The following is a 17,643-nucleotide window of genomic DNA, read 5'->3' as shown; positions in this document are numbered from 1 at the left end:
TGGTGTCCGTCATGCCTCTACCAGGCCTCTGGCCTCTCTCATTCTGCAACTCCACAATTGCCCCTGACATCAGGCAGCTCTCCCTACGGTCAACCCTTGCTGCAGAGTGGCCAGTGCCCAGTTTTCCTCCAAGATGTTGGTGTCCCTCACCATAATGTTCCCGATACCCGGGGGAGTGCCTCTGGGTCAAAGAGTCCCATGAGATGACAGTCTTCCCATCTCATATGTCAACTCCTCCTGGAATTTCTGGGCCCTTCCCTGACTCCCCGAGGAGACATTGCTAGCAGCGCTCATAGGACAGCACCATTTGTAGGCTTTGAGGAGCTACACGGGCAGTGCAGCAAGATGGATCCCAGATGCTGATGCTGATGCTGATGCTGGTGCTGATGCTGATGCTGGTGCTGGTGCTGATGCTGGTGCTGATGCTGATGCTGATGCTGATGCTGATGCTGGTGCTGATGCTGATGCTGGTGCTGGTGCTGGTTCTGATGCTGATGCTGATGCTGGTGCTGGTGCTGGTGCTGATGCTGGTGCTGATGCTGATGCTGGTGCTGGTGCTGGTGCTGGTGCTGATGCTGATGCTGATGCTGATGCTGATGCTGATGCTGATGCGAGTCATGGGTGATCACTCCTGTTCACCAGACTGTGGCAGGATGATGTTGAGCTATGACCCTTCCTGCAAGTCTTCTCCTGGATCGTGAAGACAGCTGTCAGCCAGGGTCTGAGCTTCTGCCAACAAGTGAGCAATGGCCTTTTTGGACAGGAGCTGCATTTTTCTGATCTGTGCTGACACAAGGCCTTGCTTGTCTACCTGGAGGTGAGTGTGGGAGAGGTGGGCCTGAGGATAAACACCGTGGGGGTTCATGATTTTATTTACCCAAATGCCCCCACTTCAGGTGTTAGGCTCTGTTGCCCAAAGGTGTTCTCTTTTAGGGCTCTGAATTTGATGTAAAAAAAAATCATCAGGGGCCTGCTGAGATAAGCTTCTGCTGAGGCTGAGCACCAGGATGTGGTCCCTCGGACCCACATGATGGAAGGAGAGAACAGATGCCTATAGGCTGTCCTCTGCCCTCCACAAGCATACTGTTGTAGCATGTAGAAAGACAGACATTGTGGTATGTAGACAGATGACAGACAGAGACAGATAGACAGATAGACAGATAGATAGATAGATAGATAGATAGACAGACAGACTTTTTTTTTTTTTTTAAAGAAAGGAAATTCATCAAGGCCTATTCATTTATAGACGGGTCTGTTACCTTTACAGTCTAATTCTGGGTTCGGGTCTCAGCACAGCAAGCCCTGGTGCTATGCAGCCGAGGGCTGCCTCAAACACTACCAAGGTGAATTCTGGTTTTCACAGAGCTTCCGGCCAGCTGAGTCCCAAAACAGATGGCAAAAGGTAGCCATGAGCTCAAGCTTTGTAACTGGCCTCTGGAGCACTCAGGTGCCACAGAGGCTCTTTCCACCTGTGTCACACCTCAGTCCATGGGCTCTGTTCGCACAGGCCAGGCGTTCTTCTCTGCCCTGCCCACCACTTCTGCAAGCACCTGGCTTAGCCTGGCTCCCGTAGAGCACATATTGAAACAAAGCCTTATGCTCAAGTGCTTGGTCAAGGGTGGGGGGAGGGGGAGCAGGAAGGACACAAGGAGGACAACCAGCATAACATGTGTTATGGGGCAGACTTGCCTGTGCAGCAGCCCCCCACCCCCGCCCCTGCCTCCGCCCCCGCCCCCTGGCCTTTCTCTAACCCTCTGAGATTTTCCCTGGGACTGTGGGAGAGGCCTCAGGACCATGTGTCCAGAGGATGGAAGGAAAAACAGCCTCCACCCCACCCAGAATCACAGAAGGCTCTAGAATCACGGAATCCCCGAATTTCCAGGTTGTATGTGTGGCACAGATGACTTCCAGGACAGGAAGCAGGACTTTTAGGGCCCTTACCTGTAGGAAGCGCCATCTGGGTGTGCCTGTGTGGAGTGGTTCACACCTGCTCAGTTCAGAGCTTCTACTTGTAGGAGGCGCCATCTGGGTGTGCCTGTGTGCAGTGGTTCACACCTGCTCAGAGTAGGTTATGAGAAAAAGCAGCGTCAGAGGACTGGAAAAGAATGCAGCAGGTGTCCAGGGCAGACCACCCAAGACGGCACCATCCTTTACAGCAGTGAAGGTCTAGCTGTACTTTGGCTGCGTTAGAAGCCTAGCAAGAAATCAGTCTCTCAAAATAGTTAAAGATGGCATTTATATTTATTCTTTGAGAATTTGATACAGTCATATAATGTATTTTGACCATATGCAAGTCTCTACTCCTCGCTCTCACACTCCTGGATCTATTGTGCATCTATTCTCAACTTCAAGTCCTTAAAAAAAAAAAAAAATGTAATCTATTGAGTCCAGTTTGTACTGCCAATACACACACGGGTGTAGGCATCTCCTGGAGCACGGTCAACCTACCAGGGGCCACACTCCCAGATGCAAATGTCTTCCTGCCTTGGAAGCCTCACAGCTAAGGATGGCCATTACGAGCCCCTCCCTGCTTCAAGCTAGAACAATGAGTGGCTTGGTTTTGAGCAGGTCTTGATTTCCAGTTTTTAGTCTGAAACTGCGAGCCCAGCTCAACTAACCTTCCTGTTAACCAAATTTAGACATTCCCAAATGACCAAGATAACGCCAATGTGGTAAAGTAGTTTGTTTCAGATTTTCAGAACCTAAGACAAAGGACTAAGAGGGGATCTCAATGTTTGGTACTGACTATGCATATGCCTGTGCGTATCTGTGGCTGTGTGTTTATCTCTGCATTGGGCCATATGTCTCACATCTGTCAGTCTGTGCATAGCTCTATGCACCAGGCACTGGGGCGGGGGGGGGGGGGGGGGCGGATGGAGTAGCTCACATGCACATCCTGGGTGGCAGGCAGAATAACGGCCAATGCAGAGAGGACCGCATTCTAATCCTTGGGTCCTGTTGTCATAAACCAGGGGGACCTAAGTCTGCGTTGTAAGGATAATGTTGTTAATCAGCCTTAGAAATAAAAAGATTAATCATAGATGATCTAGGTGGGGACAATGTTATCACAAGGGTCTTTGTAAAACTGTAGTGGGCTCAGGGAGATGGCTCAGTTGATGAATTTTGATGGCGGTGCAAGGACAAGGGCCTGGGTCAGTATTAGGGGCATAGGGCTGAAGAGGACTCGGGAGCTACTGCTTGGAGACTGAACAAGCTCTGAATCGAAGACTGTGAACATCAGCTCTGGGGGAAAAACAAAAACAAAAAACCAAAGACACAGATTCTCCCCCTAGTCTTCAGAAGCTACAGTCCTGTCAGTGCCTTGTCCTTAGCCCAGTGACAGGCATTTTACACTTCTGAAATCCAGAGCTGGGAGATAAGAAAATATGTGTTGCTCAGAAGTCATTTAACCCATGGTAATGTCACAGTCACAGCAGGGGACAGGAAACCGTGTGCCAGGACCAAGTGGGGACTTGTCCTTCAGAGACTGCCCCCACACTCTGGCTTCTCTATTGAAGGGGCACTGTGGGTTGCAAAGTCAGCTGGGCAGGAGAGAGTCTAAGGAGCAGAAGTTAGCTTTGAACACGCCTTTGGTGCCTTAGCTGCTTGCCCACCCCAGTGCTCAGGCACCGGGAGGGTGCTGAACCAGAGCAGAGGCAAGCTCTCCAGGGTGACACTCTCAAGGCACCCTCGCCAGGGCAAGGCCAACCAGACTCACACACCTCCAAATTGCTTCTCTTCCCCTCCAGGCGAGCAATTGAACTTGCACAAAGTCAGAGGCAAGTGTTGCAAGATGTTGTAATTTCAGAGTGGTTTTTATTTCCTGAGTTTGCTAAGGAAAGAATTGGGGGGGGGGGGGATGACCAAATCTTGTATTTGCATTGCGATTTGCTCTCTTTTATCAGGAAACTTGGACCCAACAAAGGAGGGAAGGAATATAAATCGTGCCTTTGAGCACACAGCCGGCCTCTGACAAGTCTGGAGTTACTCTACACTTGATGACCATGCTTACATGGATAGGAACAGTCACACATAACAATTGAAACTTTGTGTCCTACTTACCCTTATAGAAGCCACCGCTGGTCCCTGCCCACCGGCAGGGTCAATCCCAGTCACTGGCTTCGATATTTATAGCATTCTTGCATTTGCTGTTCTGCCCGTTACCCAGATCCTTGTGTGTCCTTAATTTCCACATTGAGGAACATCCCACACACAACATCCTTCTGTAGTTTGCTCTCCCCATAATGATAAACATAGCTGAGGCTCTTTCCTAAGGGCTAATATTCGATTCTGTGAAACACTGTCTAAAGGCAATTAGGTTACCTCCAGTTTTCCTTTAGCATAAACAGAGTGTCAGTGGATTCTTGGGCATTTTGGGGGGGGGGAGCGCTGTGACAGTGCTCCTGCCAAGCACACTCTCAGGGAGGAACCTGCCATCTCAGAGAAAATGCTCTGCCACCACTGGTCATCACTGGGCCACTAAATACACTTCTCTCACCAGAGTCCCACTGAGGAAGGTGAAAGCCTCCTTCAGCCCACACCCTGACCGTCTGATGCTGGTTCCTGCCTAGCTAGCGATGGTGAAGGTGTCTCAGCTAGCTTTGTGACCACACGAAACTCAGCTGGACAGCCAGGGAGGGGATGCTGAGCTCAGCACAGCTGTGGGAGCCTAGGAGTGTTGGGTCCCAGGCATCTATCACATCTCAGGGACAAGACATGATCAGAACATAAACCATGCAGCCTGCCTTCAGAGATGAAAAGGTCCTCAAATAACTTCATGTGATAAATACCAACCAGCCTCGCTAACAAAAGGCAGGACAATACTCACGTACCTCCATCCCTTCTTTGATTCTGACAACACCCCATAAGACAAGGATCCTACTGTCCCACTTTAGAGATTAAAAAACAAAACAAAAAACAACAACCCATAAAGCTCTCATTTGTAAATGGGCATTAGAGCTGGGGTCTCAGTGTGCACCGTGAGCTCACGGAGCTCTGTGCCATCACTCCCGCCTCCTGCCGTGATCCTCTACCGTCTCAGGTCTCATCACAAACAAATCAAACTCAGAGCATTTCCTTTTCCAGGGAGGTGCAGGCCCAGCTGTTATCCACCAGAAGAGCTTAGAATAGCATCCCCGGCACCGCCACCTAGCAGCTCTGTGACCTTGGTTGACTTCCTTCTCTCTGCCTTGTCTTTCTATCTGAGCTAGAGCATGGATCTCCCCCAAAGGCTATGTGAACCAGCTGAAACACACGCAATGTGTGACACACAGGAAACACCCTTGAGCTGGCTCTGGTAGTGAAGCCAGTGACTGTCACTATAGAGGGGAAAAGATACCATGGCAGAGACAGTAGTGCAGGTCACTGGCCTGGGGAGACAGCCATCCACACAGCCTAAGAAGGACCAGCTCTTGGCTTCCCAGCAGGGAAGTAGCCAAGCCATAGCCCGGGGTAAACAGTAACCCTGCAAGGGGCATCTACAGGTCTTTTGAAGGGCTCTTAAATATTCTCACGTTCCTTTTCTTCCCAGCTGGACAGTGTTGAAGGGACACCCCATAATCAGACAGTCTCTGTCTCCAGGCTGGGGCGCTTGATAGATAGACTACACCAAGCAAGTCGGATGGAGGGAACTCAAGGTGAAAAAGAGAGGGACTAACTGTTTATTAATGACTTATTTTCTTCTTCTGCCCCAACCCCTCATGCCGCCACGCAGATGGAGGAAGCAAGCAAGCAAGCACAAGATGAGCCCATTGCTAGGCTCCACGGGGGCAAAGCTGGTTTATTCCCCAGCAAAGGTTAAGTTCATTGAAGTGTCTGGTGTCCTCAAGAGTGCGCTCAAACAAAACAAATAGTTCAGCAGTTATGAGCACAAAGAGGATCTAAGTTCAATCCCCAGCAAGCACGTCAGGTAGCTCACCACAGCCTTTACCTCCAGCTCCGGGGGGATCCAAATCCTAACCTATGCACGTACACACACACACACACACACACACACACACACACACACACACACACATATTCACACATGCACTTTAAAAATAATAATAATAATAATAATAATAATAATAATAATAATAATAAAAATATTTGAAAGAAGTTGTCTCCCCAAAAGGAAGCAAATGCTCAAAATGGTACATGCGGATTTCTTTAACATCTCTAGGCCTTGGCCTTCCCATCTGTTTAATGGGCATATTCAGACTTACCTGTCCGGGCAGCCATGGAAACTACTCCAAACAACTCCTGCCCTGGGCATGCCCTCTCCCTGGGCAGATACCACTCGAGGCAGCTGGGTAATTAAGAGCAATGTTTACTGAGCGATACAGGACTGAGTACTAGGAAGGGTTTAACAAGGATGGAAATGTACCCCACCCGCCTGGCCACCCCCCAACACCCAGAGCCTACAGTACTTAGGAATTACAACGGCCGTAACTGGTGGGTGGATGTCTGTAACAATAGACCATAGCATATTTGTACTGTGTCACATCAAGTGATTATAGAAATCCATATATATATATTGCTCGTATAAAATCTTTTTTTTGTAAAAAATATTTAAAAAAAAAAAAAAAAAAAGAAAGTATAAAAAAAAACAAGTGTGCAGTTGGAAGGCCCGCCAGGACAGCCAGTCTGTAAACATTCATTGATTGAGTGTGTGCTTTGGAAGGGCGCCCGCGCCTCAGTGCCACAGCAAATTCCAGCAGGGCCACCAGGCTGCGCCACCTGGGCAGGGCCGACACAGGCCCACAGTGCACCCCTTTCCAGCGGGCTTGGGCAGGGCTGGGGAAGGTGGACTGCAGTCCACGCTGAGTTCCATCCTCGGCCACACTGTGTTTGCGACACATGGCTTTTCTTGGTTTCCTGGTAGTCCCTTGGGTGGGGGTCGTGGCAGAGAGGCCCGAAGAGTGCCTGAGAAGGCTACCTGGTTGGGCATTTCTCCGGCTCAGGTACCCTTCAAGCTGGGCCCTGGAGTGGGGCTAGCCCCTACCTGCGGGTCAACTTTGGTCTCAGAGCTTGGTCCCTCCGGTTTCGTCAAGTCCGCTCACGTGTGGCTGGGCTGAGTTTTAAAAAAGAGCCGGCTGGAGGCCAGTTCTGCTAAGCCTCATCATGGAGTTTGTCCTGTGCGCAGGAGGGGCCCTCGCTCGCTCCCCTGTCGCCTTCGCTGCTCCTCTCCCTCCTCTTCTTCTGATGCCTCCTCCGGGTCTTCAGTCACTTCCGGTCCAGCTGCTCTAGCAGCGGGTTGCCTTCAGACTCGGGAGTCCTGACACTGTCCGTGCGCACAATGCAAGTGGGGCGGTGTCGGTTGAGCATCAGGATAAGCTGCTGCCTCTCCAGCTTCAGCTCCTCTATCTGCGTCTTCAGCTCGGCGTTCATGAGCTCCAGCCGCTCCGACTCCTGTGCACACAGAGACACACCATCAGCCGTCACTACCAGTCTGCTCCCGAGAGGTGCTCAGGCACTCTGGCTGGCCCCTGGACTGCTGGCACGCCTTTCTGCCTGCCAGGTCCCACTGAAGGCTGAGCACCTGGGGTGAGTGACTTTCTGCAGACAGGACCGTATCACACAGTACTGGCCTCTCTCATGGTAGGAAGGGTTCAGATGATATGCCAGGGGGCTAGCCCAGTCTATATGCTTTCTTTCCCCCGTCCCTCATGGCTTCCTTGCTATTGACCAAAAACCACACCAATGCTCCCCTGCAACAATATTTTTGCACCAAAATAAATAAATAAATAAATAATGGAGGGGGAAGGGGGTGGCCGGCAGGCAGGCAATGAATGTGTTTTGGGAGCAGGTCATGAAGGGCAGAGGACCCAAAATGGCCCACAGAGCTGGGGAAGATGGCTCAGTAGTTATGAACTTAGCTTGTTTTGGCAGAGAACCAGAGAATCCAAGGACCTGAGTTCGAGTCCCAGTATCCTCATTGGTCTCAGTGGATGCAATCTCTCAGAAATCCAGGGAAAAACAAACAAACAAACAAACCAAAATCACCCACAGGTGGCAGCCAAAACCAAGTGCTTTGCTATGTGTCAAAGGTATGGTGGGATGGTCTTGACAACTGGAATTGATAAACACACTGTGAGCCATTCCCCTAAAACATGGGCCTCCTAGCCATTAGCTTACAATTATTTAGAACTTCTTCCCCTTCCTCCCTTGGTATGCCCCATAATCTAGGCGCTCCGCCCACAGACAGGCAATCAACAAGCAATCTGTTGGACAGGAAATGAGGTTTCAAACTGCTATTGGATGAGACCCCCAACACACTCCCGGCCCTGGACAGAGGAAAGGACGACGATGCTGAGGATGTGACAGGTGTGGGGTTGTGTGTCACAGTAGGGACAGGTGAACAGCATGCCTGTTGAAGGCCTGGGGCTTGCACAGCAGGATGAAAGAGCACAGCGATAGGGCCTTCCGGCTTTTCTAAGAGCCAGTAACTGAAGGCTCTCCTCCGGTGATCTGAGGACCCTCCTCAGGCCAGTGAGGGAATTACTTTGTCCTCGGGTCTGGAGAAGTGTTTGGCTGTCTCAGCTAAGGCAGAGTGACTGGCAGGTGGAGGATGGAGAGTGAAGATGCTGTGACTGCCACACACCAAGGCAAACCTCACAAGGACCTTCCAGGCGCCCCCCCCCCCTCACACACACATACCAAGTGTGCATACTGAGAGACTGGCATTCGTCACAGAGCAGGCTGAGCTTGCAATTGCCTGTGTGACAGGTCCTTCTGCCCAGTGAGGTGCAGTTGGGGGCAGCCTCCCTCTGAAACACTGGGGTCTTTGGTGGGGGTCCCCACACGGGAGGGGGCTGGTATCCTCTTCACATTGCCAGCCTGTCAGGGTTGTTCCTGTGTGCATCTCTGAGGTGGCTGGCTGCACAGGCTCTCAGGGAGCTCAGAATGGCTGAGGGAGGCAGGCTTTAGGACCAATCACCCAGAGCAACAACTTCAAAAAGGAGAAAAGAAATGCTAAGAGGGGGAAATATTTTTTTTAAAAGCATCTATAGTGGCTTTTAATGGGACAGGCTGAGACAAGACTGGAATGCTGGTCCGCAGTTCTCAGAATTCTGAGAGATGGCTAGTGTTTCTTCCATTCCCCCATCCCCACCCCCCAGCCCAAGCTGCTAACACAATCTTCAGATTGTCCTCAGCCTTTGTATCGGAAAGCCTCAGGGCCATCTACTCACTTCAGAGGATGTGCCTCAGCCTGCCAAGTCTGTGAATACTTTGGGGAATCCAAAGCCTATGAACAGCCCCTGGCCCCCCTTCATAGCTCCTGAGGAGTGTTCACTCAGCGCACAGCTAGGCCCAGCTAGTGACCAGCCATTTTGAGTGTAGGAGACCAGCAAAAAGTGCTAACAGCAAGGTGAGGAGCGGACTTCAGGTGGTAGGCGGGGCGAGGGAAGGAACTCTGGGTGAGAAACTCTTCAGTAGAGAGAAGAGACCGAGGCACACTGCCACGTGTGGAGACATAACCAGGGACTGGTGTGCTCACTGCCCTCAAGGGCACAGGAGGGTTCATGACAGAGAAAGCAGAACAGAGCTGAATGGCAGCTATGCAAATACTGTAGGCTTAGAATCTGAGTCTAGAGAAAATTATCTTGTCCGCGCATGCATAGAGAGGTGATGATCTTCTGGATTAGAAGAGCTGCTACCGGGAAAGCACTGTGTAAACTGAAGGGTTAGAGGGGCTTAAAGAATCCTTCTTTTCACCTCCGAGCAGGAAGAGGGTAGGGAAAAGAAAGATGCTTCCAAGGCAGCTGAGCACGCCTTAGCTAAGGCTTTGAAGGATGAAGGAGGCAGAGGTGGCTGGGTGGATACTAGAATGGAGGCTGAGAGGGAAGCTGGGCTGGAGCATGCTAAATGGAGTCTGGAAGGAGTTCAGCCTTGGTTCCAGTGTGTCTGAAATTCAAGATGGACCTGGCTGGCTGAACATGAACAATTGGAGCCCTCAGAAATCGGCTGCAGGAAGTGAGAAGTTCAAGGCCAGCCTTGGCTACATAATAAGCTTGTGGCCAGCTTGGTCTATACTTGACTCTGTCTCCCAAACTCAAAATAGTAACAAAAAACCCAAGAGAAGAATACAAGACAACGTTCAACACCACACAGATCTACCTCCTCCAAAACAGACAGGTGAAGTCTGGGCAACTTGGCCTCACTGTCCTAGCATCACTAACTGTTCTCACATTTGATTCCCTCCTGTGCTCACGGAGTTCTTGGCTGCCTCTACATGGCTACTTATTGTGCGATTATAGAATCTGTGCTCAGAAGACTATTGTTAAAACATGTTTATAATAGTAGCTTTTCAGCAACGTGTTGATGGCACAGGCCTTTAATCCCAGCACTTGGAAGGCAGAGGCAGGCAGGTATCTGTGAGTTCGAGGCCAGCCTGGTCTACAGAGTAAGGTCCAGGACAGCCTGGGCTACACAGAGAAACCCTGTCTTGAAAAACAAACAAACAAGGAAAAAACAACAACAAAAAACAAAAACAAAACAGTGGCTTGTAGGGTTTATAAAGATAATTTTTCATGTTTGTTTGTTTTTGAGAAAGTTTTCACTAGGTAGCCTAGGCTGGCCTCACACTTGGGATCTCCCTGCCTCAGACTCACATGTGCTGGGAATACGGTCTGCATAGGTTTCTAGATTTCTAACAGCAGTGTTTGCCTGATGGATGAGGAAGCAACCAGGCTGGGATCTTCTGTACTTCAGTTATAGAGGGAGGTGACTGTGTGTCTTTGTTTACTTGTGCTGATTTCTGGGGGATATTTACTGCACTGAAAAAATTGAAACCATTTGTTCACTTAGTATAAATTAAGATTTTGTCTCCTACATGGTAAAAAGAAGTTGAGGGGTTAGGCACCCTAGCTTTTTATCCTATCTATGTGACCCTTTCCGAGTCATTGATGCCAGTTTCCTCACAAAAAATAGTATGACTGGCCTAGGACATGCCCACACATGCACACAAACACCTGGCTGTTCTGGAGCAGCTTGGTCTGTAGACATAGCTGGCCTCAAACTCAGATATCTCCCTGCCTCTGTCTCCCGAGTCTGGAATTAAAAGCCTGTGCCATCGCCCTGCCCTAACTTTATATTTTAAAATGCTCTAGGGGACATAAAACAGAGTTCCATCAGCTTTTTCTAAGGGTTGGGAAGCAGCTTCGCTACTGTGAACAGCTTTGCCCATTTCTTGGAGTCTGGGCAACCTGAAGAAAGTGTTGGGCAGCAGAGGAAAACTACACCCCGCCACCAGGAATCCATCAGCAGTGGGGACTTTTCTCATCCTCCCAGGGCCAATGTGACCGCCAGGAGGAGAGTCCTAGGAAGCAAGAGCACAGAGCATCTTGGGAATGTAAAATGGTCTCACTGCCTCCAGGGGCCAGAGAACCCTGTGTTGGGCACAGTGGCACAGCAGGAGCCAGTGTCATAGCAGAGAGACACTCTAGGCTGTCGTTCCTAGGGGCAAGTGGAGGCTTTGGGGTAAGGCGTAAGGTCTGTGAGGGATGAACTGACACACCCTGTTGGTCTAGAGACTCGAACTCTCTGAGAAGTAGTCTCTGAGTTGCATATGGGTGTCCAGAGGTTAGGGTGCGGTGAGCATTAACAATTACGCCGGAGAGATGGCTCAGTGGTTAAGAGCACCCACCTGCTCTTCCAGAGGTCCTGAGTTCAATTCCCAGCAACCATGTGGTGGCTCACAACCATTTATAATGTAATCTGATACCCTCTTCTGCAGATAAAGCACTCATATGCAATAAATAAAATAAATAAATCTTTAAAAAAAGAAAACAATTAAGCTATTAGAGTCACTCAGGTCTGTAGCCTCCGGCAGCGCAGTGGTTCACCTTCACACCCAGTCTTCTGCTTCCAAGGCCTCAGGTGGAGAGGACTGTCTAGGGAACAGGACCGGGCTGGGGTGCCTCTTTCCGGACCCAAGATCACATAGTTTTTTCCTTCTTGGTGGCCACTTCTCTTCCTGGGACAACACAGTACTGCTGCCCTAACCCAAGGCCTCCCCGACAGCCGGTGGACTCCTCTGACTGGCGCTCTTTTCCTTTTGAACCCTGTCATGGCTCCCCACGACCACAGATAGTATCATGTAATGGGGACACTCACAAGAGTGGAAGAAGATTTCTTAAAAACTGGGCCAGGGCAACAGGGATACACTGGTCTATTTCAGACAAGCCAGCATGTAGAAGCATTCTACACAGGAGGCTCTGGGTCTGCTACCTTATTGAAATGTTCTACCCATGTGGAATGCCTGGCACACATTGGGTATTTGACAAGTTCATCTGACACTGACTACGTAGACACACAGTAGGCACTTAGTGAGTTTTAGTAGGATGAAGAGCTGTTCACTTGGCACCGGCTATGTAAGCACACAGTTGGTGCTTAGCGAGTTTCTGTAGAACGAAGAGCTGTTCATCTGGCACCGACTATCTATTGAACTGATGTGTCACTGAGAACCTCTGCAGGGGGCACATCTTGCCTGCTAACTGGCTGACAAGACCTAGGAAGTTGGAGTGACTTGAGAAACTTCTCCTATGAAGCCTACCGGCACCTCCTGGCTCTGTCCATCAGGTACTTGATGCTGAACATACGGCATGGGGTGCTCCCATCACCTTTGAGGCCCATGTCTTAGAAATGCTGAACAATCAAATCTAGTGTTGCATACCGTAAAGACCTCCCAGTCCTGTTAATAGCACTACCCTGTCCAGCGTGCCCACAGCTCAGGGCCTACACATGGCCCACTCTGTTCTGGCAAACACAAGAGAGAAACACAGACCTCAGTTTGGAGAACATCAGGCCGATCCAGCCTTACCTCTTAGTCTCCCAGGAAAGGACGATAGTTGCTCTGGCTATGCCCTACTAACAGGGTGCCTAACGCACCACTGGACATTTCCTGCACTTGTTGAATTATTAAATGAATGAATGAATGAACCAGCCAAGGAACTGAGAGTCACTGCCGGATTAGGAACAGGAAGACCTGAGCTTAGTAGCAGGCACTGACATCAGTCCCACCCTTTGGTGGCTGAGAGACCTGGGTGGGTCACTATCTTTACTGCACTTTCCTCACCTGCAGAAACTGAGCCACAAAGATCCCTATCTTCGCTGGCTACTTTGCCAACAGAATGAGATGACACATGCAGCACTTAGCACAGTGCCTGGCTTTGCAAATATCCGAGACTGTTGCTCATCATTGCGGTGGCTCATCGATTAATAATGCCTGCCCGTTAAGTTAGCATATACTATTGCTATTACTGTTCAGTAACAAACCAATAACTGGAGTGGGGCACTGCTGACTACTAGGGGGCTGTTCAGCTTTCTACCCACTTCCCTTCACTGTCACCATTTTTGAGACAAAGGCAAGAGCTGAGAGACAGGACCCAGGAGGAGAAAGAGCAAGTACCATGCTAAGCAAATCATGAGTAAAAAGGCAGGGGATAGCAGGAGGCAAAGGGCAGCAACCAAAGGTTGACCTACACATACAGACTGACCTCTGGTCCATGGGGGCAGCAACAAAGACTTCAGAGGTCATCTGCAGTGGGGCTAAGGGCTGGCCAGTGCAGGATGCTGGATGGATAAGATATTGCAATAAAGGGAGGTTTTCCCCTGGTGGCCAGCTCAGGAACTACATCCACTGCCCACAGACATGGCCTGGCCCCCAACACCAAACTTCATTAGCATGTACCCTAGAACACGGTGGCCATAGGGGACCAAAATGGATAGTCCCAGGTCTGGGCCACTGGATCAATCAGTACCCAGGATCTAAGCTCAGTGGAGGAAAAAAATGAATCCTTCCACCTTCTCCGGGCGGCACAGGGTCCAATGATGTCCCTGGCTGCAGAGCACATCAACCCCTGCACAGCTCCCAGGCACAGCTGCCCCGCTGGCTCACCCTTTGCAGAAACTCCGTGCGTTCCTTCTTCTTGTTCCGGCATCTGGCTGCAGCGACTTTGTTCTTCTCTCGGCGCCTTTTCCTTCGCTCTTCTTCCTCGTCTAGCTGTGAGGGCACAGAGCCACCGATTAGACACCATGGGTGACTCTGAGGACAGCTTCCCACCTGACAGGAAGACAGACAGGGGGACAGATCCCCCTTGCTCACCCACATCTCAGCAGCAAATCCCTCTGGCTGCGGAGATGGACCAGTCTCCCAGTCATCAGTGGATAGTCCTCGGAACAGGTGGGCATCCTTGGGAGGAGCCGGTGTTCTCTGAGGGCAGGGCTACCTGGCTCAGCCAGAGTTTCTGGGGCTGGGAGCCTGGCCAGTGCACTCATTGGAGGCGGTGGTTCTCCAGAGTGGGTGGGGCAACCTGTTCTGCCTGGCTCAAGCCCTCTGGGTGTGATTTTTTCCAGGCCAGCAGCTCCCAGGCACTTCCTTTAAAAACACCTTGGGCAGAGACCCAGGTTCATGTTCGGCACCAACCCCTCCCACCCTGCCTTCACCCCACGTCTTCTGTTGGAATTTCAAACCCTCACTACCAATATGGCACCTCTTCTTGGTCCTCCAAACTTCTGATCTTTTCCCCCAGGATGCCTCTGGTTACTCTGCCTCCCCACTTGGCTGGACTTTTTTTTTTTTTTAGTTCTCCCCCAAGACTACAGCTGTGACAAAGCTAAGAAGAGTGGCAGGACACATCCCAGGATCCTCTGAGGTTCCAAGCCAGCCTTTGTCCTCCAAGGAATATAGGACTCTCAAAACAAGGCCCAGGAGGGGCAAAAACTCACCACCCACCCACCCACTGGCTAACAGTTGCTAGGTTTTCACTACCAGGAATAATGCGAGCTGCCTCTTGCCTACTTTGACAAATGCTTTCAACACACACCACTCTACCCTCAAGCCAAGTCTTACAGGAAGATGCTGTCACTGTCCCATTTTGTAGACAGTAAGTCTGAGCCTTAAAACTTCACTTTGTCCAAGGCCACTCACTCCACAAAGACATGGCAGAGGCAGATTTTGAACTCAGGTCTTAGCAGTTTCAACCTTTCTATTAAAAAAGAAAAAACAAAAACTTCTGAGGCAGCATCACATATAGCCAAGGCTGTTCTCTAACTCATTATGTGGTCAAAGATGACCTTGAGTTTATAATCCTCCTGCCTCACTTCCTGAGTGCTAGGATTCCAGCTGGAGGCTACCACCCACAATTTATTAAGTACTGGGGATTGAACCTAGGACCTGTGCATGTTAGGCAAACATTTTGCCAACTGAGCCACGTTTCTTCAGGGTTTTTCTGTTGGGGTACCTTGTGTTGTCCCTGCCAACCAGGGAAATCTGGAGGCTTCAGAGGGCCAGCTGGGCTGGGGACAGCTCCAAGTCAGAGGCCACGAGCTGTAGAGTTGCTCTGGGCTTGCCAACTCTGTCACTTCTAGAGTGGGGTAAGGTTAGGGGGTGACTCTGGCAGTCCAAAGGGACATCATCCAGGAAAACAAGCACCCTCTCTCTCCACACTTCTTGCATGGTCAAGAGCATCAGGGAGGAGAGGGCCCAGCCTGGGCCCCAGCCCGGCACTCTGGCCCCTGACACAGACCCTGGCAGAGCAGCCTACTTCCTCCTTCCCCACCACCTCAGGACTCCTCCTTAAGCCACACTGGCCCTCCTGGGAAGCTGCTGGAGAGGTGCCCCGTCAATGCCTCCACACCCAACACCTCCCAGGCCCATGCCTCCTTTGAAAATGAACCAGAAGTGACAGCTCCCCTGGCTGACCTGCATCTAGGCCTCAGAAACCTGGCTGAAATTGATTCCGCCCGACCTTAGCCTCACCCCAGAGCAGACCGAGGTAACCGTGACATCAGGCAAAGGGAAGGAACCAGAGGAAGTGGCTGGCAGCGCAATCTCCCCTCTGCCAAGAGACTTTGCCCACAAACTGCCATGGTGACAGGCTCAGCCTGCCCCTTCTGGGCTCCAGGGCCTCAAGCCTTCCTTAAACAGACCAAGGAGACATAGCCCCTGTCCCCAAAGCCTAGGTCCTACCCCTTACCCGTTTGCACAAGGCCTGGACCCAGAAGGTTGGGAGCAACACATTCAGGGGCTACGGCTGCAAGTTTAACACATCACCTGGGTCACTTTGACACCCAGATCAGTGGACTGTGCCATCCGCCCTCTGAACCCACCAAACCCTTCTGTCAGTACTTTTTACTCTGGATGCCACACCCTCCCTCCTCCATGCCAGTCAGGCCTTCTTCCCCAGCTAAGAAGATGTTCTTTTCCTACTTGGTAAAGTTCTCTTTCAAGAATAAATGTCATCTCCTCTAGGAAGGCCCCTCTGATGCCCCTGATAGAATTCCATCCCAACCTCAGTTAGAGTGGTCACCAGCCATCCCTGCTAGTCTGAGGACGGGTAGCTGAGTGGGGCTCTTAGCCATAATGAACACACCTGAATTAGTGGAATAGCAGACTGTAGAGAGTGGTACCGCTGGATGGGCTCTAACTATACAGACTTCAGTGGCTGCGTTGACATCCATGAGACCTCTGCCCAGCACCCAGGAAACTGATTCTACTGGAATACCTCTTGCCTGTCTGGAGGGGTGTTGGAAATCAGGAAACTGTCTCCCCCAGAAGCACAGTGACTGAAAATAGTATCTAGATTTGGGGTGCAGGGTCCTAATGACTGGGACAAGTCTATACAAATCCTCTGCAGTCCTGGCAGGAACCGGGGTATGCTTTTAGGTCTGGAGTCACCCCAGTTTTGCAGCTACCACAGTATTTATGTACCCCAGGCCATTCTTCTACCTGTGTGCACCCTGAGCAGCCTTTCTCATTAAATGACATCGGATGAAATTGAGATGTGGCCCAAGACTCAGCTTACCGCACTTTCCCTACTAGAATGGGGACATATCTCCTCAACCCTTTCCCATCCCACAGTTGCTTTGGAGATGCCCAAGGGAAGTATGGCTGGAAAATGTTTTCCAGAAACAGGGCAGGAGCTCACAGGGTCTCTGCCTTCTCCACCCTTCAGCCACTGGGCCCCTCACACCATACCAGTGCTGTATGTACTGTCTGTAGCCCTGACACTCTGGCCATCCCCCGCCTCTCCTCCTGCTTCCCTAGTGAGGAAGCTGCCCCCCCTTCCTGATATTTCCTGAGTTCTCCAAAGCATCTGACAGAATATTCTCACCACACACAGTGCAGCCGTCTAAAAACAGAATTCCAAATGTGGGGTGGCTGGGTTCCTTACAGACACAGCTGGGAGAACTGGGGTGTCTGAGGAGGAGGCAGCTCATGGCAGAAGGCATTTAGAGAATGGTGCGAGGGAATTGGGGTCCTGGGAGCTCATCCTCCCAGCCATCACCCTTAGCTCTGTCCCCAAAAGCCCCAGAAGGCCCAAGGGAGAGCCATCTGCGTTGTCAGTGAGAAGTGCTCCTACACTGTGCTCTCCATACAAGGGAAAGACTCTTTAGGAACCAGTGACCTAAAAGGGTCTCTCTTCATCCCATCCCATCTCTGTTTTCAAGTCTCTGCTGAGAAATAGGGAGGCCCCAGACCCTGGCCACAGCTGGCCACAGCTGGCCACAGCTAGCAGGACAGGGTAAGAACAGCAGATATGGCCTGTGATGTATTGTGATTTGAAGATTCCAAGTGCTAGACACAAGAGGTGTGCAGAGTCACCAACTTCCTCCATTGCCTGGGGCGGAAATGGCAGGCAGTTGAAGTGTACAGGAATA

The 17,643-nt window shown here is 50.8% G+C and overlaps 1 protein-coding gene across 3 annotated transcripts in view; it reads right to left on the bottom strand.

The window, feature by feature from the left end:
- Window positions 1–6,230: 6,230 nt before the first annotated feature.
- Jdp2 (Jun dimerization protein 2) overlaps window positions 6,231–17,643 on the bottom strand; it is a 43,838-nt gene continuing 32,425 nt past the window's right edge. For 2 of the 3 annotated variants that reach the window (XM_051149488.1, XM_051149495.1), the window contains exons 3-4: window positions 13,880–13,984; window positions 6,231–7,389 (exon numbers count right to left, since the gene is read on the bottom strand). In XM_051149488.1, the coding sequence (XP_051005445.1) occupies window positions 7,204–7,389; window positions 13,880–13,984 (291 nt within the window). In that variant the 3' untranslated portion in view covers window positions 6,231–7,203. The remainder of the gene's footprint in view (window positions 7,390–13,879; window positions 13,985–17,643) is intronic. The other variant, XM_051149502.1, reaches the window with a different exon arrangement.

Source organism: Acomys russatus, chromosome 1 (assembly GCF_903995435.1).
Source record: "Acomys russatus chromosome 1, mAcoRus1.1, whole genome shotgun sequence".
In the NCBI taxonomy this organism is placed as follows: Eukaryota; Metazoa; Chordata; class Mammalia; order Rodentia; family Muridae; genus Acomys; species Acomys russatus.
Note: the sequence above shows the minus strand (reverse complement) of the source record. Positions and strands in the feature narration are given on the sequence as shown.